Genomic DNA, 24,811 nt, shown 5'->3' with positions numbered 1-24,811 from the left:
ATATAAGAACTCTAACCAGTGTTTACCTCTAGGAAGGTCAGAACACAGAAAGCAGGGGTGGTAGAAAGCAGGCATTTTTAAATCTAAGAACTATGCTGGGCAGTGTAGAGGGGGAATAGGAGTGATGGAGGGTGATAGTAAGGAACAAAGACAGATGAATAATTTGGTCAAATAAGAAATAGTTTCTCAACAAGTATTCTCAAAAAGTTCATAATCATAGAACCCAAATGATAAAGTAGTGACAAGTTGTACAGATTGTTAAAAATATCGCTCTGAACTATCAAGAAACAAAACCAGCTATGTAATGTTCTCTATCGATAAAAAGCCATGTTTGCTAAAAAAATAATCTCACTCAACAAAGCTCTAGATAATGTATAAATCTCATGCTGTAAAACATGCTGATAGCTTTACAACTGCAATAAATTTGTTGGTGAAATACTAATTTTCTATTGAGAGATTCATTTTCCTTTTTCCAAAAACATTTAAAACATATCAGCTTTAATTTAATGAGAGGCAAGTCATTTTGAACTTTATTATATAGTAAGTTTATATTTCATAAACACAGAGCATTGAATTTTAGAAATATACAATCACAAGTTGTAACCTCACAGATCAAAATTTTAACTGGGTGGTATACTTTACCAGACAAATAAATAAAAGGAGACAAGTAAAAATTTACTACTCATAAATTTAGTAAATGTCTTAATTTTTATTAAAATCACTTTTAAGTAAACAAGTCAGGAATAGAGAAAATACTATGTAAGTGCTCCAGATAATGAAAAGGGTTTAAGGGACGCAAGCCAATTTAGTAACTACTACCTCAGTGCTAGACAAGCTTTCAAGAATGCCAAAACAAAGTCACAACAACAATAAACACTGATTATTTCATCTTTCTTCAATGAACTGTCTGGGTGTGTCTATAGCATCTTCAGATTCCAAAATCCTGAAGACTAGGTAGGGCCTCATAGCTAAAATAAATCAACTCAGTTAAAGGGTGCAATCATGAATGTAGACAATTAACAACCTTGGTTAATAAGGGCAGCAGTCTTCCTTATTCTAGGCTAAAAAACTAATTTCTTTCATTTCTATATAAGAGCCTTCAAGGAAGCAAAGAAAACTTTCATAAATGTAATTGTTGAAATTTTAGAAGAAGGTCAATAACTAGATTCACTTTACATACCTGAAAAATTCAAAGTTGAGACAAGCCTTTGGCAAGAAAAACTTATCATCTTGTTTGAACCAGAGTTTGCTCATAGCTGTATCCTGTGACAGAGAAACAATTTGATTTTGGAAACATGAGCTCATTAAACAAAAATGCTCAATCAAATCATTCTTCAAGAAGACAGAAGCAAAAGTTGATTTTTATTCATGGCCATGAAGCATACCGAGAGGGTCAGCAGGTGGGACAATGGAGCGAGAGGGCTGAGACTTCCAGTGGCAGAGAGCAATCACCCTTCCTCTCCCTGGGTTAGCATGTGGGGACACAGTGAAGAAAGAGAAAGAATGGAGAAGCCAATACCAACTCCCCTGACCCTGTCTTTTTGTATCCTGGGAGGCGGGTGCAGGAGTCTTTTCGGAAATGTGGCGGCCAGCCTCCAAGGCAGACTGCAGTGATCCCTGTCTGTTGGAATTCATATCCTCATACAGTTTTCTCTCCCAAATTGGACCAAGTTTGGTCTCTCTGACCAACAGAAATGAAGATGTGATCCTCTGAGATTAGATTATAAAGGATGCTGTGGATTCCATCTTGATCAATCACTTTACCTGTAGGATCACTCACATTGAGGATGCCAACTGTCATGTCAGGCAACTCAGTGGAGATGTGAAGAATTAGGTCTGCCAACAACCATACAACTAAACTTGGTTGAGAACCTCAGTGCTAGCTGAGTACTCAGCTGACTTAAGACCCAGTCAACTATTTGACTATAACCTTAGGAGAGACCTGAGATAGAATTACCCACTGAAGATACTTTCAGTCCTTGCTCTCAGAAACTGTGAAATAAAATGTTTATGGTTTAAAGATGCTAGATTTGGAATAATTGTCATGCAACTATGGGCAACTAACCTAGAGAAGTATAAATAATACATCATTCATACTATACTAAAGCCAGGCTTAAATGTCCACTTGGAACTCTACCTGGAAATTCTGGCAAGAGATATAAATGGTTTAACATTCTCCTTCATTTACTGAAAAGGCCTATTTAAAACAAACATCAAATAAAAAGTAATAGGTTTTCTCTTTGAATAACCTAATTAAATCTAGTCGCTGAAAATAAATTATATTCCATGTTCTTAAATACTAATTCTTATTGAGTTAATATGAATGTTAAATCATGAGAAAAATATATTTTTGGTAATTATTTATTTTTAAAAAAATTTATTTATGCATACAGAACTGGGGTATAGGCCCACAGTGTAAGGGTGGTGAGAGAATTCACCTGGAACAGAGTGGGGAGCAGAATAGGTAGATTGAGAAGTACACTGCTAAGGGGAGTAGCAGGTAGGAGAGGTCTGTATGTCATGTGGGTCACCTCCCTGGCGGGGATCAAACTTATGCCACAGTGGCTGTGGATAGTTTCATAGTATATCACCAGGGGGGCCCTCAAATGGGAATTGTTTTTAAGGGTGGGAAATCCAACAGCTTCCTTGGATATGTTCTCTTCTAGGCTTTAGAGGTTCTTTAACTTTCCTTATGCAGCATAAATTTACTAAATACTGGTATTTAGTGATTATAGCAAAGAGGCTACTATCTGTCAGTACATCTGTGGTTATAGCCCAAAATGGCTATTTTTTTATGCAAAAGCTATAATTCTCTAGATTCCACAATGTTCACTAGCTTTGTCTGCTTTAACATTTCTAGCCTTTTAATTTCTTCTAGCTCTTCTCTCTGAAATTTTTCCATGTTGCACTTTTAGAATATGAGCTCCTCCCCAAATCACCATAGTACCAAATGCAAGAAATCATCACTTTGCTCTCTTTTATAATAAGTTGGTCCCCTAAATTTAAAGATCACCAATTTTAATATGTTACCTTAATGAGAGAAGGGTATGGCGTTGCTTCTTTTTCCAAAGATAAAATCTCAAAATTCGTAGGAATAAATTCATTTTTCATTGGAAGTTTAAACTTCCCATTCAGGTCAGCATTTTGCCATTTCTGGATGAATAATGAAAAAACACATGTACGTAAACAATTAGTTTATTTAAGAGTTTAATTTCAGAGTTCAAAAAGTCCCTTTGCTTAATATCAATGCATCTACAGTACTCTTCACAATCATTTCCAAAGAAGGTACTCCCAAGATCTGCTGATGGCCTTTTATGAAGCTTGAGGTGGCCTCTCTGATATAAATGAAGATTTTGTATTTATCTTTTCTCTTCATACATCTTCAAAATGACCAGCTGAGGTTAAGGAACATGTAGACTAGAACACTGAGAGGCTCACTGGTCCATATGAAGACCATGCTTGCTTTAGTTCTTTAAAGAGTGGATAAATAAAGAATACTCTGTATAAGGGTATTATCCCACAACCATTGGGCTATAGGTAATTTATATAAAACTTTCTGCCAGACTAAGTAATTTCCTTGTATGATTAGAAAGTGAGGCTAACAGAAGCTTCTTAACTCAGTATTCCAAAGGGCCTGGCTCTTTGGCTCACACTTCCCCAAGATGATCATGTGAACTTTCAAGTGAACCAGTAATTCAAGCACAAGGTTAAGGACAAAGTTGAGTCATAAGTGTGTACAGTGATACAAGGTTGATACAACCTACAGGCTGGATCTGTTTCATGGATTAGTTTTCTTTCCCTTGGACAAAGCAAGTTTTTACGAGACTTTTGAAATACACTATCTCTGTATTAGACATTACAAACATAAATACAGTATTTAACAGTACTTTTTATAAAATATGTATGCTATTTTGAAAGAATACTGTTGTGATCATGATTTAAAATGCCTGTTAGAACTCTTGGAATCTGGTCTCTAAAATCTATTATATAATGACATAACATAAAATGTGGCTGAACATCAGGGGTTATCCATACACAAAACCATCAGTTCTCCTTCGCAGTGGTCAACAATTGATGCCTGGTGCCTGATCCAGCTGGTGGGATGTTTTCACACAGCTGGAAGCTAACCATGGCTTTGACATTTTAAAGGGATTGTTTAAAAACAAATAACTAAACAAGAAAGAATAGCAACAGAAAGACATGTGGCCTAGAAATATTTATTATGGCTCTCTATAAGAAACATTTGCTGACTCCTGAGCATTATATGAAACTGAGACAGAGCTAATGGAATGTACTGACAGTATTTTTTTTTCTTTTTAAAAGTTTTATTTTTATTTTTTTATTCTTGCACAGAAGAACTGGGTTATTAAGCCAAAGGTGCAGGGAGTGAGACAGAGATAGAGTAGGGATCCACCAGAACAGGTGGAACCAATGAAACACACTGCTGAGGGGGGCAGTGAGTGAGACAGGAGAGGTCTGCTGTGCCATGTGGGTCAGCTGCTTGGCTGGGGATCAAAGTCAAATCATAGGAATGATAACAGTGAGACTTAACCCCTAGGTCACCAGGGAGGCTCCTATTCATGAGTATTAAAGAAGATGCCTCTGAAATGTGCCAGTAACATCAGCACCACTCATAAAATAAGGCACTTCTGTTTGAATACATACAGTTCCAAAACATCATGAACTAGCTAAATGGGTCAGATCACAGGCCACTGATTACTAATCTCTAATTTATAAATGACCTTTCTTTAAAAAAAAAAAAAAAAGCAACCAACTACCAATAACTCTATGGTTAGTATTTGCACTCCAGCTGATTTGGCAGTCTTACAGCTTTTGCAGTTCTATTTTGGTCCCTGAATTTATCTTTTTTTGGCACGGGGATGGTAGGGATGTTAGCTATATTATGTGTAAGTGGCAACTTAACTCTCCAGAATGGCAGAATAGAATAGGAACTTGAAAATACTTAGCAAATACTTTCATTGCTGAGCAATCAGATACATCTGTTTTAAAAAAAAAAAAAAAAAAAATCCCATTCAGGGCAGGTTTGTCACAATTAAGAGTTTGGTGAATAGAACTTCTCTCTTGTTTTAGGATTAATTCAAACTAAGCCCTAATTCATGGAAGATCAGCTTTCTTCCCAGTTTAGCAAGATAGAGATTTTCACACACAAAGGGCTTCAGTCACTGCCTTTGTGCTGTGGATATATCACAGACCCCCTACGTACAAGTGATGTCTTTCTTAAACTTATTTCTTCTTTTTTCTCGATACTAATACATGTAAATGCATTTAAAAAATGTCTATTATTTGAGTTTAACCAGAAGCTAGTCAGAGCAATTTTTTGGTGTCTTCCTGTAAATACAAAAAACACATTCCTAGCTACATAGCTAATGAAAACTGAAAAAAGAAAAAGCTCCAGAGAAGAGATACAACCTAGAAACAAAATTTTGACTACAAAATTTTGAATGGGGTAAACACTATCTAAGCTTACCTGTTTTGAAAAAAATCCCAATTCCCTTAAGTTGACAGAGAGAGCAAAGATACAACACAGAAGTGTGGACTGTGATACAAGGTTGATACAACCTACAGGCTGGATCTGTTTCATGGATTAGTGGAGACATGACTCTCAGAGACTGCTCCCTGCCTGTGAGCAAGACTGAGTTCTCTGCAGCCCTTGATTTGTTTTACAGTCCCTCTTTCCATCTCATCTTGCCTGGAATGGTGCCTTTGCTTCCCTTATACTTTGTAGTTAAATGATCTTTGATGGCATGAAGCTGCAAGTTTGCTTTACAGACTTGCTGTATGACAGACCTATGAGCAGTGGGTGGGGTGCCATTTCTTCATGCTAAATCCTAAGCTACAGCTCTCTAGCTCCTTGTTTACTGTTCTCAGGACAGTACAGACAGCACTTTCCAAACTGTGGGCTGTGAGCTAGTATATCCAGATAATTCATGTTCTTGTGTGTTCCCCACATGTCAGGTTATTCACTGGTGTGTTAATACTACCTTAATGACTTCATCTGATATAGCTTCTTGTCTGTACTGGGTTCCATACCACTCTTCTGTGCGATCTGTTTTTCCTTCAAAAGATTTAGAAACTATTGCAACCCTAGAAACAGATGGAAAAAACAAACAAAAAAAACTTATAAACTTACACTGTGTAATAAATTTATATAAAACCTAACTCATGAATACATAAATAATAGCCAAGAATGTGTTGCGTCTTTAAAGAGCCAGTGATTCCTATAAGACTTAGCCAAATAGGTAATGTAATGTATATATGGAGGTTTCTGATCATAATTTCTTTATTCTGTGATTACAGCCATCACTCAGTATGAGTGTTTGCAGGAAAGATTTTTGTAGGTATACTAATGGTTAAAATTAAAAAAGAGTGGCTAGAGGAAAAAGTGGATAAATACCAGCTGAAAATAGTCCTCAAAAATCAAAAACAAAGTATGCCTTCCCAGGAAGATCTTGGGGGCAGAGTGATTAAGAAATTCCACTGTGGGCCATCCCTTGGTGGCACAGCGGGTTAAAGCACAGCACTAAGAAGCTAAAGCTACTTCTGCATGAGTTCAATTCCCGCCTGCCCCATGGGTGACCCACATGGTACGGCAGACCTCTCCTGACCCACCCACTGCTCCCTTCATCAGTGTACTTCAACGACCTGCCTGTTCTGCTCCCCACTTTGTCTCTGGTGAATCCTCTCACCGTCCCTGCACCTCTGGCCTGTACCCCAGTTCTGTATGCACAAATAAAATCTTTAAAAAAGAAATTCCACTGCATCATCTAGAGATCCGAAAAAGTAAAAACACACAAAGGAATTTTTTGCTAAGTTTGTGCCCTGTGCTTTTTTTCCTGTCAGAGATTACCACCAAATACATCTAGTACATATTCAATGGCATTCCTGCTACTGGGAGAGAAGGTGACTAAGCCATTAAGTCTTGCTCTCTGGCTTCAAAAAGCTTTGTATTTATTTATTATGTTATTTCCTGAAACAGTGCAATCATATCTCATAAAAAGGTTTAAAACTTTTTATTCAGTTCCAAATTTTTAGATTCAAATCATTATTGAAAATTTAGTAGTAAGAATAAAATCTGTAGATGACTCACCGGACATTTTCTGGTCTAAGTTTATCGAGAACCATCTCTATTAAATCAGGCCTAAATTCCTCCAGTAAGTATTCAGCTGTAAGCACTTCTTCTAGGGGATAATACTTTTAAAAAGGAATATAAAAGTAAGTAAATCAAATGTACAAGGCCACTATGAAGTTTAACTTACTAATGTAAACATGTTGTTAACACCTTAAACTCATCTTTTTATACCCCCTCCCTCTAATTTCCTTCAACTACATTTTACTCCACTGGAAGTTTTTCCTCAATCTTTTCTCTTCCTTCATACACTTGAATTTTATATTGTGGGATGATTTTGCAGTGGATCCCCAAATACACATGCATTATAGAGAGCAAAATCACATATTTTCCAGGGAAAGATCTGACGATTTACTTCTGGTTAAAAACTATGGACTTGCTAATAAAAAAAATTTGATGGTGTAATGCTGACACCTATAGGATCCTTGATATAAAATAATACATAATAATAAACAGAATTTCCTTTCCGGTTTCTAGGAATGAAATCAGACAAGCATTTATAAAGTTGTGGAGAGGAAGTGACATGTTTTTGGTTAATGAAGAAAAATAATGTAGAAGATGCTTTTTAGCAACTTCTAATATACTGGACAGAAATAAAATCATTCAACTAATAGCTAGTGAACTGTATTCTAGGAACAACTGCAGAGGCTACTATGGACACAATAGTACATGAAGATACTGTCCCTGCTCTCCAAGGAGCTTCTATTCTAATTGGGAGGGAATAGACAACGCATAAGCAAATACTGTCATTAGAGTGCTAGGCTCTGTCAAGGTGTTTAGAAGGGGCAGGAGCATGACTGGGAATAAGGAAAGGTTTCTTGGAGGATGAGACATCTGAGCAGAGATTCAAATAAGAGCCTAATTAGAGAGAAGGTAGGGAAAACAGTAGCTGTAAAGACTCCAGGAGGGAAGACTAAACTAAATACTTGACAATTAGGCAGCCAGCAGGTATGGCTGGAGCGAAATGGGAATGAAAGTGGAAATTTGGGAGTGGTATTAAATATGGTGAGAGAAATAGACTGGGTCCAGGTCACCTTGTAGATCAAGTTAAAATTTGGGATTCTATTACAGAATTCTACTACATTCTATTCTGATGGGAAAGCATTGAAGGGCTTGACAAAGGTTTTTAAAAGATCTCTGAACCTAGACAAATCAACTGTGGGTGGGACAAGAGGTAAACGGAACTCAGGTAAGAGCCTAGGATGGTAGTAGCCCAGTTAAGAAAGGATGGCAGCAAAGAAAATGGCAAAAAGTGATGACCTGCAGCTTTTACATAAGTAGCACCTGCAGAATTGAAAAATATTTAAAGCCAGAAAAAAAAAAAAATCTAGTAATGAAAATGTTACAGATGATAAAACTTCAATCTTTATCATTTGTGTATACTGAAAGTAACAAATCCAGAATCACTGAAATCCTCTGTATACCAATGTATACAGCAAAATAACAACAAACTTACATGCAATACTCCTGCAATCTTAGAGGTATAGCTCCTGGGTCTCTCTTTATCTTTAAACCGAAAAGCAACAGCGTTCAGGTCCTAAAATGGAAAGTTAAATCAATTAAATATGACAGCAACTACCTGGAAATGTTTTCAGTGTTTGGTTTGCACTTTAGGCTTTCTACTCCATATTTAATAATCATGCTTTCTGAAAAAATAGCTATGCTTGATTTAGAAGTGCATAGCTCATGAGTAAAAGCAAATACAGAACAGGAATCTGGGTCTCTCTGGTGGCATAAGGGTTAGTCTCAGCACTATCAAGCTACTGCCAGCCACTATAGCATGAGTTAGATCTCAGCCAGGGAATTGACCCACCTATGGCCTAGGAGACTTCTCCTGTCTCATCTGCTTCTCCTCTAACCAGTATGTTTCAGTAGATTTGCTTATTCTGCTCCCCATTCTGCCTCTGGTGAATCCTGTCACCCTCTGCACCTTTGACCTACACTCTAGTTCTTTTTTTTCTTTAAAGATTTATTTATTTATTTATACAGAACTAGGGTGTAGGTCACAGGTGCAGGGGATGAGAGGATTCACCAGAGACAGAGCAGAGAGCAGAAAAGGCAGAATTGACGAAGTATACTGCGGAGGGGAATAGCGAGCAGGTCAGGAGAGGTCTGCCACGCCCATTTGAGTTACCCTCCTGGATGGGGATCGAACTTGTGAAGAGGCTGTGACTAGCTTCATAGTGCTGTGCTTTGACTGACTGCGCCACTAGGGAGGGCCTATACGTGAGTTCTTGTATGCATAAATAAATTTAAAAAATTTTTTAATTAAAGAAAAAAAAAGACCACCTTAGGATTCTACAGTGTCAGGAAAACTGCTTAGAAGAACTTCATGAGCCAATAGTAACAGTGATTATTTATTGATTCATTTTATGGACCCAGCAAACAGCACCCAGATTAGAAATGTTATAAATTTCATAAGCAGAGATCACATCACTAAACTTTTATTTAGGTAAAGAAAGCATCTCTCATCTCAAAATAATTTCAGAATTTTTAGAGGTTTCAAAGTATGTATCTTTTCTAAGTGCGCTGGACTATGATGATGGCACATAGGTGATTTGGTGATGGGAAGCCTAGTGGGATTACAACTGAGATAGAAAAAGGAATAAAATGATGTAAAAATAAATTATTATATTATTTTTTAAAAAGTATTTATCTTTTCTAAATCGTCCAAAAGAATCTGTAAAAATTTGAAAGACAGATACTTTTCATTTTATGCAAAAATAAATAAATAAGAGAGGCAGGCTTTCCCACTGACACAATAAAGAAATCATTTTTAAGAACAAAAGACAATAATACATCAGTGTTTGAGAATATGCTACACATTTTTATCACCAGATCTGAAAATAAGAGTGTACATAGCCTTGAGCAGAGTGAAGTAAGTTAAGATAAATACAAGTTCAAAAAACTGCTTTCTTTGTTGTGAAATAGAAAAGCAGTCATTTATTTCCATTTTTTAAACAAAAAAAGGGAAAAAGTACATGAGGGTTTAATGCTTATTTGCACTCCAGGTAGCCAATCTGACTAGTATAACTAAGAATTAACTAAAGCTACTATAAACTGCAAAATGTTAAGAGTTTAGGTCAGGTCGGGGGAAAAATTTCACAAATGTCACTGGGCATAATGCTTAATGGTTTTCTGAAAAGTTTAATTATGAAAAAACTTGGTGTAACAACGTACCTTGCACTCTTGGAAAACCCATTCTTGAGGTCCTTCTGCACGTAACTTCTGAATGTATTGAAACATGTGCAAAATTATATCTTCAACATGTACTGGAAAAAAAGGGCACACTTAAAAACCACTCAGTCCTCAAATCCTTCAAAGTGGTGAGCTCACTCCTAAGATAAAATCAGCTAAGCAGGAGATGGTTCTGCCTAAAAATGGTGTTCTCAACTTCCAGGGCCTGGTATTCGAGTTCCCCACACGTGACCACAGGTGACTGAAAGAGGTTGGGGCAGTAAATGAGCAATTGGAAAGTCAAGTACACATTTTAAAAGTGGAATGTAATGATCAAATATTAAGGAGGAAAAAATTATCCATGAAAACTGAAGGCCACAACACACATTGGTAAAGTGCAGGAATTAAAATGTTTACAGCATTACAACATAAAACAGGTCCACAGCAGAGAGAAATTTTTAAAAAATAAATAAATCACTAAAAAGTCAATTTTCATTCAAAAACCAAAAGACCAGTACTTACATAACCCTTCCTCAGTCAGGTCCACATTAATGATAAAAAACATAAAACCTCGAGCTCCTTCCTTCTGTCCTCCAACAAGAGTATTTACCCAACCTGTAACATTAAAAAAAAAAAAAAATCAACATGGTTGTATATACAAATTTTAGGGTGAAATTCTTAAAAAACCCATACGTTCCCCCAAAATTAAAATAGGCCTCCTATAGAAAAGATCCAAAAAAAAAAAAAATCAGTTCAGGAAAGCAGCTTCAGACACTGCAAAGACTCAAAGGACTTTTTCTTTTGGTGGGAAGCTTTCTTCACACCTCAAATCAAGACTTGATTATCGTGCTTAAGTGTCATGTAACACCAGTGCCTGGGTTGAAATGGATAAAGGAATTAATTTATTATTAGAGTTTAGTACACCCTCTGGTTTGATGGATGAAAACAGCTTTTTGAAAAATTTAACCATCATTGCTCAGTAATGAAATGCAAAACAAATTAAGAAAGGAAAAAAATCCCAAAGCAAAAACAAAAGCATAACAATTACTACCTCACTCTCTCATAAACCCTAAGCTGCATCATCCAAACTTGTTCCCTCATAGAGACTTAGTGGTACAGTGTTGAGCAAGGCTGCCTTCCAAAAAATGTTCCCTTGTAGAAAAAAATTTCGGGGAAATGAGAGAGTAAAAAAGATATGGTAGTGTACTAGACTCAGAAACTGGTGCTGAGAGACTCACCTTTTGATTTAAGTTCTGATAACAGACTTCCAGGACCTTCATGTCCAATGAGATGACCAAGATAATGACCAGGATTTGATTTGTAGTACTTCTGAAGATCAGGTATTGGAAATGTCACATAAAGATTCCTAATATCTTTAATGGGTACTATTTTGTAAAGTTGCTGGGGGAAAAAACAAACAGAAACAACAAATCACAAAAGAATGAACACATACAACTCCTATTCAGACAAATATTTACACACTATGAAGAATACTGATTTTCATAGAAGAATCCCAAGTTCAGGAAAGAACTGCCAAAAAAAAAAAAAAAATGATACTGACTAAAAAGAAATATGACCTGACATCTTTCTAAGTGGAATTTCATTAAAGTTGGTATGCAGATTGCTTGGTTCCCTTGACCAGACGGCCAAATACCTCTGGATGCTGGCCTTCTGGCATTAGAGAAAAGCTTCTACAATCTGCAAAGGCTATATAGTTACCGAAGCTACTAACATGCAATGATCAGAACATACTGATTGTTTTTGGTGATACTTGTCCGTAATAAATATGAAATTGGTTTGGTTTGATAATTAGAGAAATATTAAAAGCTATATAGATAATGAAACAGTCACAGATTTTCATCTACTCTGATAAAGTGGTCAAATATAATGTTTATACAATTAAAAAGAAAAAATACCAAGAATACATGCACATACTTTCAGATGTTCTTCTTGGAAAGGATGTTCAGGAAATTCTGGCAAGGGGACATTTTTGTTCTCTACTTCAGAAAATAATTTTACCACCAAATTAGTTAAGTCATCTAAAGATTCTGCAAGAAAACAATGAAAATAAACTCAAACTAATTATAACATTACAGCAGTACTTCAGATTATATGTGTGGGTGTGTATAAGACACATACATTGTACATCTTAAACCTACACAATAAAATTAGGAGGGAAAAAACTACTTTAGGATCTCCTGAAATATCTCAGAACTAAAAGCAGGATAACCTAGGATTTTAGAAATGCATCTGATAAAGTTAAAGCATGCAGTGAAATACTATAGTGCCTATATAACTTCAAAAGTTGCTATGCAATATTCAAGAATAGCTAAACAATATCACATGTCTAGCTCTTTAGATTTAAAAAATGTGTTTCATAAAAAGTATCTTGCAATACATACATTGAAGACAAATATTAGAAACTGATTTGTTGCATTTGAAAAACTTTTTTTTAGAATTTTCAAAAAATTCTATTTTAACAAAAGATTTATTATAAATATAATAAACAGAGTGTAAACCAGAGGTGGGGTGGGGGGTGGTGGTGAGAGGATTCACTGAGACAGAGTGGGAAGCAGAAGGGGTGAACTTACTGAAATACACTGCTAAGGAGAACAGCAGGAACACAGGAGAGGTCTGCCATGCCATATGTAAATTAGCACCCTGGCTAGGATCAAACTCAGGCCATAGAGGTGATAGCACTGAAACTTAACTCTCATACCGCTACAGAGGCCAGAAAAACTATTTTATCTAGTATTCCAAATGGGCACATACTAAGTCATAGCTAATAGTGTATTAACATTCATAGTAGCAACAGACACAGCTCTAAACACATTGTTAAAACAACCATTCTTACCAACTGTCAACTGACTACTTGAACAAACTGGTCCTATAAGACAAAGCTGGGCAAGAGGATCATATGTCTCTTCCAAGGTCTTTACATGATTTTGCATCACAACATGCCAAAATCACCCAAAGGCTTCTAATTGTTGACCAGAATGATATGGTCATTAAGTGAAGTTGTTATATGTTATCAAATACATAAATTCTTTTATAAAGAGTTATAACTGTTTGTAAAACTGTATGTGTAAGATCTTCACTACAACACTGCTTAACAGCAAAAACTGGGAATGGCTTAAACACTGAACATTGTGTGAAGGTTATGAAATATCTATATAGTAGAATTTTATGCAACCATCAATGAGGGAGAGGTATGTATGTGCTGATCAAAGGTATTTCAAAGCTCTATTAAGTGAAAAATTCAATGCTACAATACCACGTAGCATAATCTCACTTGATTTTTCATTTATGTAAAAATATTAACAAAATTTTACTTTTGGATGAATGATAAGAGATGACCTGAAAAGAAGTTACAGTGGTGATAGGAAAGATGAGGAAGAAGAACCTGTTTTCCATTTTATACCTTCCTGTGTGGGATAAATATTTTCTATGTATATTCATTATTATTATTCTAAAAATAAAAACTTTGAAAAAAGATTTTCTTTTTAATAAGCAAGGTGACCACTCATCTGAAGTCTGTAGTCTTAAAAAGGGCTATTTATAAAGCTATAAACATTCATCACTTGTTACTGTCATGAAGCATTTGGATCAAATAAGAAATTTCCCTTGATAGTCTATGACCCATTTTGATCTTTTCCATGAACTCTTTAGAAAGTACTTAAACACCATTTGAGATTTGCCTTTACTCAGTATGAAATTCTTGTTAGGACTTTGAAAGTGGGCACTTTCACTTTATTTATAAAATGTACCTATTTTTAGTTCATTTTTTTTGGCATGCATGCAGGACCCCAAAATGCCCAGACTCAAAGAAGAGACAAACCAGTGGAGGCTTGTTATATAAGTGAACTGAGAATAAAGCAGGTGTATTTGAGCCTGAGACAATGTAATTACAGATGGAACATGTGACTTAAAACAAGGTTGGCAGTCAACAAAAGTTTGTCAACCTGAAGGGTTGTGAGGCCCTTTAGAGCAAGGTTCTAACAGATCTACCTCTCCTTTTGAGTATTTCTGTCCCAAAAGTCTGAATGTTCACAATATGACTTTTAAAAGGTAAGACACCTATACAACAGTGCAGTGTGTCTTTCCCATTAAGCTGTGAACTATGAGGGATTTGGAAACTGAGTCTCACTCATTTTTATATCATCAACTAGCAATCCCAGTTTGGCAATCTATTTGCCAAGCATCCAAGTAATTAGTGCTGCCCTAATTAGAGGGATGGCCCAGTGGCAGAGTAGGAAAAAACATTTTGTTCTTTTGTCACAGAGATTCTTCCACATGGTAATTCTTTCTTGTCTCTCCTTCTTGAAGGAGCTGGAAAGCCTGATTCCTCCTTATATTTCTGTAAGGACGCCTCTCCCAAGCTCCTCATCACGTCCACTGAGCACAGGCAGTCAGTGATGCTGGGAGAGTGCTATGCATGTGATAGGGGAATTGAAACCTCTCTTGTTTCTTTAAACACTTATTCTGTTATTTTCACTAAACCAAGAACACTGAAGGCGTATGATTCATCATTGACCTTACTTGTCCAATATGTAATTACAAAAACCATGAAAGAGGCAAAAATGTAGATAAGGTACCTATTCCAGGGGCCAGGTTCCACATATCAAGTGTTATTTAATATCCTAGCTTTAGTAAGCATATAAGATTATTGGGCCTCCCTAGTAGTTCAGAGGCAGCACTGTTAAGATATTACCAGCCACTGCAGCATGAATTCAGTCCCTGGGGACCGGGAAGCTAAAACACATATGGTGCAGCAGACCTCTCCTGTCCTGCCGGCTACTCTCGGCAGTGTGTTTCAGTAGATCTGCCTGTTTTGCTTCCCACTCTCTCTGGTGAATCCTCTCACCCCTCACACCTCTGGTCTACACCAAGTTCTTGTATGTGTTAAAAAAAAAATTATCGACTATGCTTTTTTATTAGCCTTACTTCCTGGATGCATTTTATATCCTGGCTCCTATTACCAACTTGACAACTTAAAAAAAAAAAAAGAAATATAAAATGGAAAAATAGAAATCATCCATAATCTCATGAAAACAGAATGATAAGAGGCTCCACTTATGGAGCCTTTGCTATTGTCAGGGTATATGCTAAATACTTTTATTGCATTATCTTGAATGAACCTTACAGCAGATATGATGTATTACCTCTATTATACAAACGAAAAAATCTGATGTGCAAAGAACTTAAGTAACTTTGTTAACTCATACCAACAGAGTAAATGGCATATTTAGACTTCAAACTCAAGCTGTCAGACTCCAGAGCATGAGTTAATAATTAATACACCATATTTTAAAATTTCCAGTATATATCTTTCTATTATGTCTTATGTCTACACCATATACACCAAAATGGGATCACATAGCACACAGTATTCTTTATAGTGCCTTTATTTCCTATTCAATATATTAAGAATAATTTCCCACATTATTAAAATTGTGTCTTAAAAGTATTTATTCACTAATCCAGGCAGTGATACAAAGCTGTTAACAAAATTTCTATTCTCAAGTAACTAACATTTCTGGTACAGTGGAGAACAATAAACAAATATTTAATACTTTACATGATTACAAATGTTATAAAGAAAAATAATGCAAGCAGGGGTAAAGAAAGTCAAAGAAAAGATGTTGTTTTCTACAAGATGCTTATTATATGGCTTTAGCATCACTATTTAACCAACTTCATATTAACGAACAATTAGACTGTTTACCACTTTTCACTAATACTGCGCTGATAAAAACATCACTGTACATTACCTGTTTAAACAACTTTGATGATTTTCTTTGAAAACATTTCTAGAAGATATACTTTTTTTTTAAAGATATACTTTTTAAGATGAATGTATTTTGTTAACCTGCCTTCCAGAAAGTCTAGAGCAGCTGTCTAAATAGTACTTATCATGGCCAATACAAAAAAGCACCCCTATTGTATGGTAGGTATTACTTAAAAACAGAGCCAAAATTAGAACAGTTAATTTGATTCTAAAATCAAACTTGTTATTAACATTCTAAATAATTTTCCCAGTTTATCAGCATCTGCCTTTTAAGTATGTTTCTAGCTTTTAAAAATAATGTCGGCCCTCCCCAGTGGCGCAGTGGATTAAAGCACTGCACTAAGAAGCTAAAGCCACTTTTGCATGAGTTCGATCCCCGCCTGCCCCGGAGGTGACCACATGGCACGGCAGACCTCTCCTGACTCACGGCAGACCTCTCCTGACTCGCCTGCTGCTCCCCTCAGCAGTGTACTTCGTTGATCTGCCTGTTCTGCACCCCGCTCTGTCTCTGGTGAATCCTCTTACCCTCCGCAACTCTGGCCTGTACCCCAGTTCTGTATGAATAAATAAATAAATCTTTAAAAAATAAAAAATAATGTCAAATCTGTCTTTTCCTTTAAACTTCCTTTACTTTTTCCTTTATAGTTTGCTTTGATGTGCTTAGAGCACCTACTAGTAATTTATATTTTCTTCAGTTTACCATGTGAAATCATCTATACTTCCTTTTAGAACACAGTTAAAAGCAAAATTCCTTTCTACATATTCTCCAACTAGGAGATCATTTTAAAAAATCTTTGAACAGATCAAAGGTTTTATCTCATATTTCCCAATAGTTTATTTACAAAAGTGAAAATGGAACTCTGACTATTCAAGCCTATGAAAAATTTTAAAGATTCTTACCTCGACCTAAAACACAAATAGCCATTAAATTGGATGAATAGTAAGTAGAATGAAACTTCAGTAGCTCTTGTCTTACATCAATGCCTTCTTGATTTGGTCTAGTCTCTAGAGTGTATTTGTTACCTAGAAGGGAAGAAATAAAAAGCAAAATATACTCTTAAAAGTTTTAGAAATAATAACAGTGCTACAGGGTAAACAATAAAAGTTCATAATAACACACATGATGATTAATCAAATATGTCTGAATGTAAGCCAGATAAACAGGATGGAACATTATATACTAGTAATATTTTAAACTACAGAAGTTTTCCCTCAGGAACTTTAAGTGTTTTATAAAAAATATATACTCTAAAAATCCCTATGAGATCAAGGATATTATGAGCACTCACAGGAAAAATGAGATCCAAATGTCCTCCAGTAACACTTACTTTAATTTTCAATTCCCTATGTGCTCCATAATTAATTGAACTAAATCACTGAGGGATCTTTTTGGAACTTACTAAGTTACTTGTGAAAAGAAATGTACTATTCTTAGCTAGAGAATTAAATTTATGATGTAAATTCTCAATAGCTCAAGACTGGTAAAAATAGCATGCAATACTATTTTTATACACCTCAAGCAATGTATATGTAGTGTAGCACTAAAGCTCTTAAAAAAATTAGTAACAGATTTAATTAGGATAAAACATGCATGTCAAAAGCAAATAGTCGACCTCACTAAGTGCTACCTCTCTAATTAAAAAACTTGTGACTTAGAGGCTGGGGGATGAAATTCCAGTTATCAAGTATTTCTAAAAAGTGGCATTTTGATGAGAAATGTCTTAAGATCCTATTGTAACAATGCTTATTGCTACTGTTTTCACCACTAAGTGGGTGCCTGTCTTTCATCTTTAGAGGGTAAAACTATGACAGCACATATTCTTGAAGTGTTATTTTGGCCCGTTGGGTTTTTAGAGTGGTTCATGAAGCAGCACTGTGAGAGTTCCTCTTTCTCTAAGTGGGACACACAGCCACTAGGTGGCGTTCTCAGACACCCAGGCCTTGGCCCCTACAGTTGCATTACACTGAGTTCAAACCCCATAATGCTTGAATCAATAATCAAAGTGAAGTAAAAGTATGCAAAAAACAGCCTAGTAAGCATTGATCAACCCTTCTCTAGTCACAAAGCAATATAATACTGTAGAGAATCACATTCATTAGCAGCCTGTTAGTAAAGTTCTCAACTATTCCTCTCAGTTTCTAAGATCCAGATCAACTTGAGATCTGCTCTCATTTGGGTACTGAGGGATTCTATCCAGAGTCCCAACTCCTTTAGGAAAAAAAATTAAGCTGTGTGCTAGACAACAGTTTGAAGTTCTCTCATATTGATGGTACCTCCCCCCAACCTTTTTTTTTTTTTAAAGATTTTTTTTATTAATGCATACAGAACTGGGATACAGGCCAGAGGTAATGGGGGTGAGAGGAATCACCAGAGACAGAGTGGGGAGCTGAACAGGCAGATGTACTGAAATACATTGCTGAGGGGAGCAGTGGGTGGGTCAGGCAAGAGAAATTTGCCAACATGTGGGTCACCTCCCCATCTGGGGATTGAACTCATGCTGTAGTGGCTGTGGTAGTTTCATAGTGCTGTGCTTTAACCTGTTGCCCCACGGGGGGAGTGGGGGGGCGGCAAGGCGCCTACCTCCCTTTTCTAACATGAAGATTCTAGAAGCCCCAGTTATAACGGGACCATTTCTTAAAGAATCCTTTATAGTACACATAGGTCAGATTATTACAATATGCATACTAAAGTCAACACACTGGGATACCCAAGTTTAGAGAAATTATGTTCTATTTCAGCACACTATAAATGTGACACTGTTAGGCTGAAATCAGAATTTTATTCTAAATGTGATGTGAGGGTCTCCTTGGTAGCACAGGAATTAAAGTCTCTATTAAGCTGTACCACCAGCCATTGAGTTCAATCCCCAGCCAGGGAGCTGACCCACATGGCACAGCAGACCTCTCCTGTCTCACCCGCTGCTCCCCTCAGCAATGTATTTCAGTAAATCTTCCTGTTCTGTTCCCTGCTCTGTCTCTTGTGAATCCTCTGTCCCCCCACACACCCCTACCTCATACCCTAGTTCTTATATGCATAAATAAATAGAAGTAAATCTTTTTTAAAAAAGTAAATAAATAAATGTGATGTGATTTGCCTACTTACAAATAGGCAATGGGGTTTTTTGTTGTTGTTGTCTGTTTTTAAATCTCAAAGTTTAAAAATACCAAGATCGGGCCCTCCCTGGTTAAAGCATAGCACTAAGAAGCTAAAGCCACTTCAGCAGGAGTTTGATCCCTGCCCCCTGCTCCAGAGGTGACCCACATGGCAAGGCAGACCTCTCTTGACCCGCCCGCTGCTCCCCTCAGCATTGTACTTGTCAGTCGGCCTGTTCTGCTCCCCACTCTGTCTCTGATGAATCCTCTCACCACCCCTGCACCTCTGGCTGTACCCCAGTTCTGTATGCATAAATAAATAATTTTAAAAAATCCAAGATCATGGCCTACAATGAAGAACTTAAAAATCATTTCAAGGTCAGTTCTCCTGCCTAACTGAGAATAGACAGGTGTTGCTCTTTACCAACCTCCTGTCCCTTTGCAAAGCAGCAGAGGCAGCTCTCCCCCTAAGACTGCCGGCTGTCTTTATGTAAGTGTTACCTCTTTTTTTTTTTTTCCATTTTTTATTTCCATATCAGTTGTAGTCCCTGAGGGCTTCCCACCACCAATTCACCCGTGTGTCATTACCACAGTCCTGTGCCCTCTTCCCACCCATTTTTATCCCATTCCCTTTCCACCCCATACCGTGCCTCTGCTTTATAGTTGTTGATTGTTCTCATTTTTACTTTGTTAAATCTGCTTCTCTTTTTTCTGTCCTTCCCTGGATCCTGTATGCTCCTGCTATGAGTGAAACCATCCAATATTTTTCTTTTTCTTTCTAGCTTATTTCACAAAGTACGATCCCTTCCAGCTCCATCAGGGGTTACTTTTTTTTTTTTTTTAAAGATTTATTTATTTATTCATACAGAATTGGGGTACAGACCAGAGATGGGGAGGGTGAGAGGATTCACCATGAACAGAGTGGGGAGCAGAACAGGCAGATCAGCGAAGTACACTGCCGAGGGGAGCAGTGGGCGGGTCAGGAGAGGTCTGCCACGCCATGTGGTCACCTCCGGGGCAGGCGGGGATCGAACTCGTGCAGAAGTGGCTTTAGTTTCTCAGTGCAATGCATTAACCCGCTGCGCCACCAGGGAGGGCCAGGGGTTACTTTTAACAAACATGTCTTTCTCAGGACAGCTCTTTTTACCTGTTTGTGTCTGTGCAAGTATTCTTTACTTACCTTCCCTTATTACAATAAACCTACTCTTTCCTATATGTATATAAAACTATTTCAGATTAACTAACATGGAAAACAGGTATAAATGGTCCAAAGAGTCTCAGACTTGCTAGTAAGTATATAAGCCCTTTTACAAATGACCCTTTACAAGAGTTTACTAAAAAAAAGTCTGTTTAACTGGAGGAAGTTCTTAAGAAAGAAGAGGAAATAAAAGGAAAAACAAGACGTAATATACAGACTTCAATAATCAGTCCTTAATTACAGAACAGACTGTTAGTGCATGAGCCCAAGGCAGTGAGGTGGGAGGAAGAGGCAAAGCTTTGGTGTTGGCAGCCCTATAATCTAATCAGGATCAGCCATCTTCTGGCTGCTTGAGCAGATTTATTTCATGTCTCCCATGCTCAGTTTTCTACCCTGACAATGGTAGGGTGTTTGTTGTTGTTTTTATCAAAGTAAAAAAATATATAATTGCAAAATATTCTAAGACTAATATTTAATATCCAATAAGTAGAGTTACAAAAATATGAAAATGTGGTAAGCACCAAGCACCGTATAGGGATATGGAGAAATGAGAATTCAGACACTGCATGGGAGAATGCAAACTGAATAAATGACTACAGGAAACAAGTTGGCAATATCAAGTGAATCAGAAGATACACACAGCCTACACTACACAAATATTCCACTCAGTCCTGCATAAATATACCCTACACAACCCTGTTTACAGAAACACACAGGATGCTCATAGCAACACTATTCCACTAACAGGAAAACAAGTAAGTAGTGCTACATTCCTTCAAATAATCACTCAAAAAGCAGCAAAACCCAAAAAACTTAGAGGCATACTCACCAATAAGGATAAGTTCTATAAATAATATTAAATAAAAACTATATAAGAGGTAGCAATTATTCACAATAACGTGCCATTTTATAAAGCTGAAAAACTACACAACTTATTTGCTTGGAGGTAAATATATGACTAGCAGTGTTTTTGTTCTGTTTTGTTTTTTTAAAACATAGGAATGACAAATGTAAAACAGTGGTTATCTCCTAGGGACAGGGAGAAAACTGCAATTGGAGAACATACAAATGCTATGTATATTAGATGCTTAATCTGTATTTGTAATATTGCTTCAAGCAGTGTGTAGAAAAATTCTTGCAGATGCTGTTTTACTTTGCTTTATAACATGGCCATAAAAATGTTAAAGCATAATAGCTGTACAGCAGAATTGCTGTCACGCAGAAACTAAATATTGTTGCTGTTATGATTTGAACTGTAAGAAGGCCTCCTGGGCTTGAGTGTATTATAGAAACTGTGGTGCTAAAGTAGGGAAGAAAGTCAGTACATGGCCCAGTCAACTTTTCTCCACCTAAGAATTCAAGTGTGGAGAATAATGTAAACAATGTGCTTGGTATATAACAAATATCAAAATCGTCTCTAGAAACATACTGTCCTAATTTAGTGATAAGTCAGCTGACTAATTTATATTAAATTTAAATGCTGCTACCAAAATGTTGAATTCTCCTTTATGCCTCTGTCACTACTAGTGTGAGTTACAGCAGTGGACTGAGGGTATCAGAGTTACAGACCCAATGGGAACCGTCTACTGTGGTCGACTGGGAAAGAACCCTGGCTTGAAGTTGGAAGATTAGGGATTCCTGTCCTGATTCCATTATGTACTAATTAAACAACCTTGAAAGAAAGTGTCCATATATTCAAGCAGTAACTCATTATTTCATCTGTAAAATAGGGGTGATTTGGATGCATGCCCAGCTGTAAGAGCAAGGGCTCAATCCCTGACCCTCTCATTTCCTAGCCGCGACACAGAGCCAGGTTTCTCAATCTCGGTAAGCCCAGTTCCTTATTGCAAACAAAAACAACAAGAGAACCAACCTCGCAACATTGTTGTGAGGTTGGTTTGATTTAATCCTCAGGGATTAATGAATAACCTGTGTTAAGATTCAGCATAATGTCTATAAGGCAATTAACTACTTACTATTAAACTTGGGTTGTTGCAAAGCTCATGAAAAGTGATAAAGCTCTGTAAATACTCTTATATTTTCACTAATTACTTAAAATTCCACATTTTGAAAAAAGCTTACAAACTCACTACTAATGCATAAGAATCCTGATTTTCAAAGAAACAATTTATTTTCCAGGAAAATTTTGAAGCCAGTCATGTATTTATTTTTCTCTGTGGAAAGTACTGAGTATGAAACCTGTTTTAGAAACTAGAGGTATCTCCAACTGTATGTCTCTGTCTGGCAAAGATTCTCAGGGAAAGGCTGATTGATAGTACAAACCATGAAAAAAATGTTTTGAAAACTCAAGATGTGAAGGTAAGGCTAATAAATCTACAGGTAGTTATTTGGAATTATTATAAACTTAAAAAACATTTTTTTCTTCTTGCTATAGCAATCTTTTAAATTTCTAGAAAGAACAGAAGTTTTTTGAGATTATAATTAAAAAGGTCTGTTCTGCTCTAGCAGGATGAGTACCTGCTAAGTACAAGAGAGTTAGAATGAAGACCTCTCAAATGTCATAATAAAGCACCTATAGACTTGATCAATCCATTTCTGATTTTTAGTACTTTCTAGTTTTCCATAGACACATATGTTAACAAGGTGGGAAAAATGACAATTCCATGACAAAATCCATGGAAAAACTTAGGGAGCAATAATAAATGACTAAAAGAGCTGGAACACAAATATTTTTGTATCCATGAGACTATGATACTAAAAAACAAATTAGTCATCATTCAAGGACAAGGAAACAACTTATTATTTTGAAAACTTGTAAATGAAGGGAATGAGTCAAGCAGTTGAGCTGCCTTTCCTATAACTGAATCACTGAGTAGTCAAAGAGGAGAAGAGATTATCTTTTTATAGCAGTAGTCAAGCTAATTGATATGAGAAAGAATTAGAAAATTAGAATGACAGAGGTGGTATATTGAGGATCAATGGTATATCATAAATAAACAGACTTTAAATGTCTGTCTATCTATATACCTATGATTGAAGAAGTGCCACCTAAGAAATTTTGTCCAAAAAAAGTCAAATAAATCTGATTAAGTCTCTATAGCTACTTGCTAATCTATGGAAAAGCAGAAAAATCTACGCTGTATAGAGTTCTACACAACAACCTGTCTCTTCAAGAAAGAAATCTAGGGGAAGAGAAAAATAAACTGATAGACTAAAAATTTAAAAGACACATCAATCACTAACATTTTGATCTGATTTGGATCCTAATTCAAATAAACTTCAAATTATTATTTTAATGAGACAACTAGAAATTTGAACACTAGCTGGGTAGTTGATGACATTAACAATAATGGTATTTTGATTGTGATATTTTAAGAGTCGTATTTCTTAAAAGAATACTTGAAATATGCGTGAGTATATGATGCTGTCTGGGTTATCTTCAAGAATTATATGACAGGATGAATGGGACTGCAGATCAGACAGGGCTAGCCAGGGGCAGAGTGAGGTCTACAACAGGTGCATTACAGTATTTTGCCCATTTTTATGTGTTTTAAATCCTTAACTTAAAAAGGTGGAGAGAGTGAAAGAATAAACAGGAGGAAAAAAGTAAAAGATTTACTTTCATCAAGTCTAGTTTTGTGTCATTATCATCATCCCAGATCACAGTTGCCCTCTGCTTTAAATTCCACAATATTTTTTTTTTGTTTTTTTTTTTATCCATTTCCTTTTCCTGTTCCTTCATGCTCTCCTATACAAAAGCTTTCTGTGCTATAGCCAAATCATTCTAATTCATGTTCTCCAAAAGCCACTGGGATCACTCCTTAGTCTTTTCTTCTTGTCACAGTTTTGAAGGTAAGTCTAACATGACAAACAACACAAGATTTGCATTTAGACTAGCTTGATTTTCAGTCCCAAAATCTACACAGATATTTATGCTACCACCCTACCTTTAGTGAGAATGTGGCACTTACTACTCACACAGTATTAGTTCTGTACTTTAAATGGTTCTTCTTTCTAAGAAAATCCTATCTTCAATTGAAATGAAGAGAATTCAATTTTAGGCAATCCTAAAGAAGGCAGAATAGAACAGTAGTGAAAAGCAATAGATCCTGGCTCCAGCACTTCAAAGCCGAGTGACCCCAAGCAATTTAATTATCATCTTTTAAGTCTTAGTTTACTCCTTTTTATGAAAGAAATAAGAGCATACATCTACTGGTGAATTATGTGAAACAATCCAGGTTAAATGCTTAGCACAACACTCAATTAAAAATTAGTAAGGAGGAAGAAGAGAAAGAAGAGACAATGACCTTGGAAAAATCAAACCTGAATTCATGCTCCAATAAACCTAGAATCTGCCTTGTTTCTCCAACTAATCTGTAAGCACCCTGAGAGTAAAAGACACTGATTACATTTCTCTGCATTTTCTTGTGCACTTTATATGTAGGAG

General features: G+C 36.3%; 1 protein-coding gene across 1 annotated transcript in view; it reads right to left on the bottom strand.

Annotated features, from left to right (window-relative positions):
• The window catches only part of IDE (insulin-degrading enzyme), a 72,909-nt gene that overhangs the window by 21,697 nt on the left and 26,401 nt on the right, over window positions 1–24,811 (bottom strand). Inside the window, exons 5-14 of the mRNA XM_004680627.1 lie at window positions 17,013–17,135; window positions 12,260–12,372; window positions 11,563–11,725; window positions 10,847–10,939; window positions 10,328–10,419; window positions 8,604–8,684; window positions 7,109–7,212; window positions 6,003–6,105; window positions 3,031–3,153; window positions 1,181–1,263 (exon numbers count right to left, since the gene is read on the bottom strand). Coding sequence (XP_004680684.1) covers window positions 1,181–1,263; window positions 3,031–3,153; window positions 6,003–6,105; window positions 7,109–7,212; window positions 8,604–8,684; window positions 10,328–10,419; window positions 10,847–10,939; window positions 11,563–11,725; window positions 12,260–12,372; window positions 17,013–17,135 — 1,078 coding nt within the window. The remainder of the gene's footprint in view (window positions 1–1,180; window positions 1,264–3,030; window positions 3,154–6,002; window positions 6,106–7,108; window positions 7,213–8,603; window positions 8,685–10,327; window positions 10,420–10,846; window positions 10,940–11,562; window positions 11,726–12,259; window positions 12,373–17,012; window positions 17,136–24,811) is intronic.

The sequence above is a fragment of the Condylura cristata genome, unplaced genomic scaffold (assembly GCF_000260355.1).
Source record: "Condylura cristata isolate star-nosed mole 26May11 unplaced genomic scaffold, ConCri1.0 scaffold00011, whole genome shotgun sequence".
Lineage (NCBI taxonomy): Eukaryota > Metazoa > Chordata > Mammalia > Eulipotyphla > Talpidae > Condylura > Condylura cristata.
The sequence above is the reverse complement of the archived record's forward strand: the minus strand, read 5'-3'. Positions and strand labels throughout refer to the sequence as shown.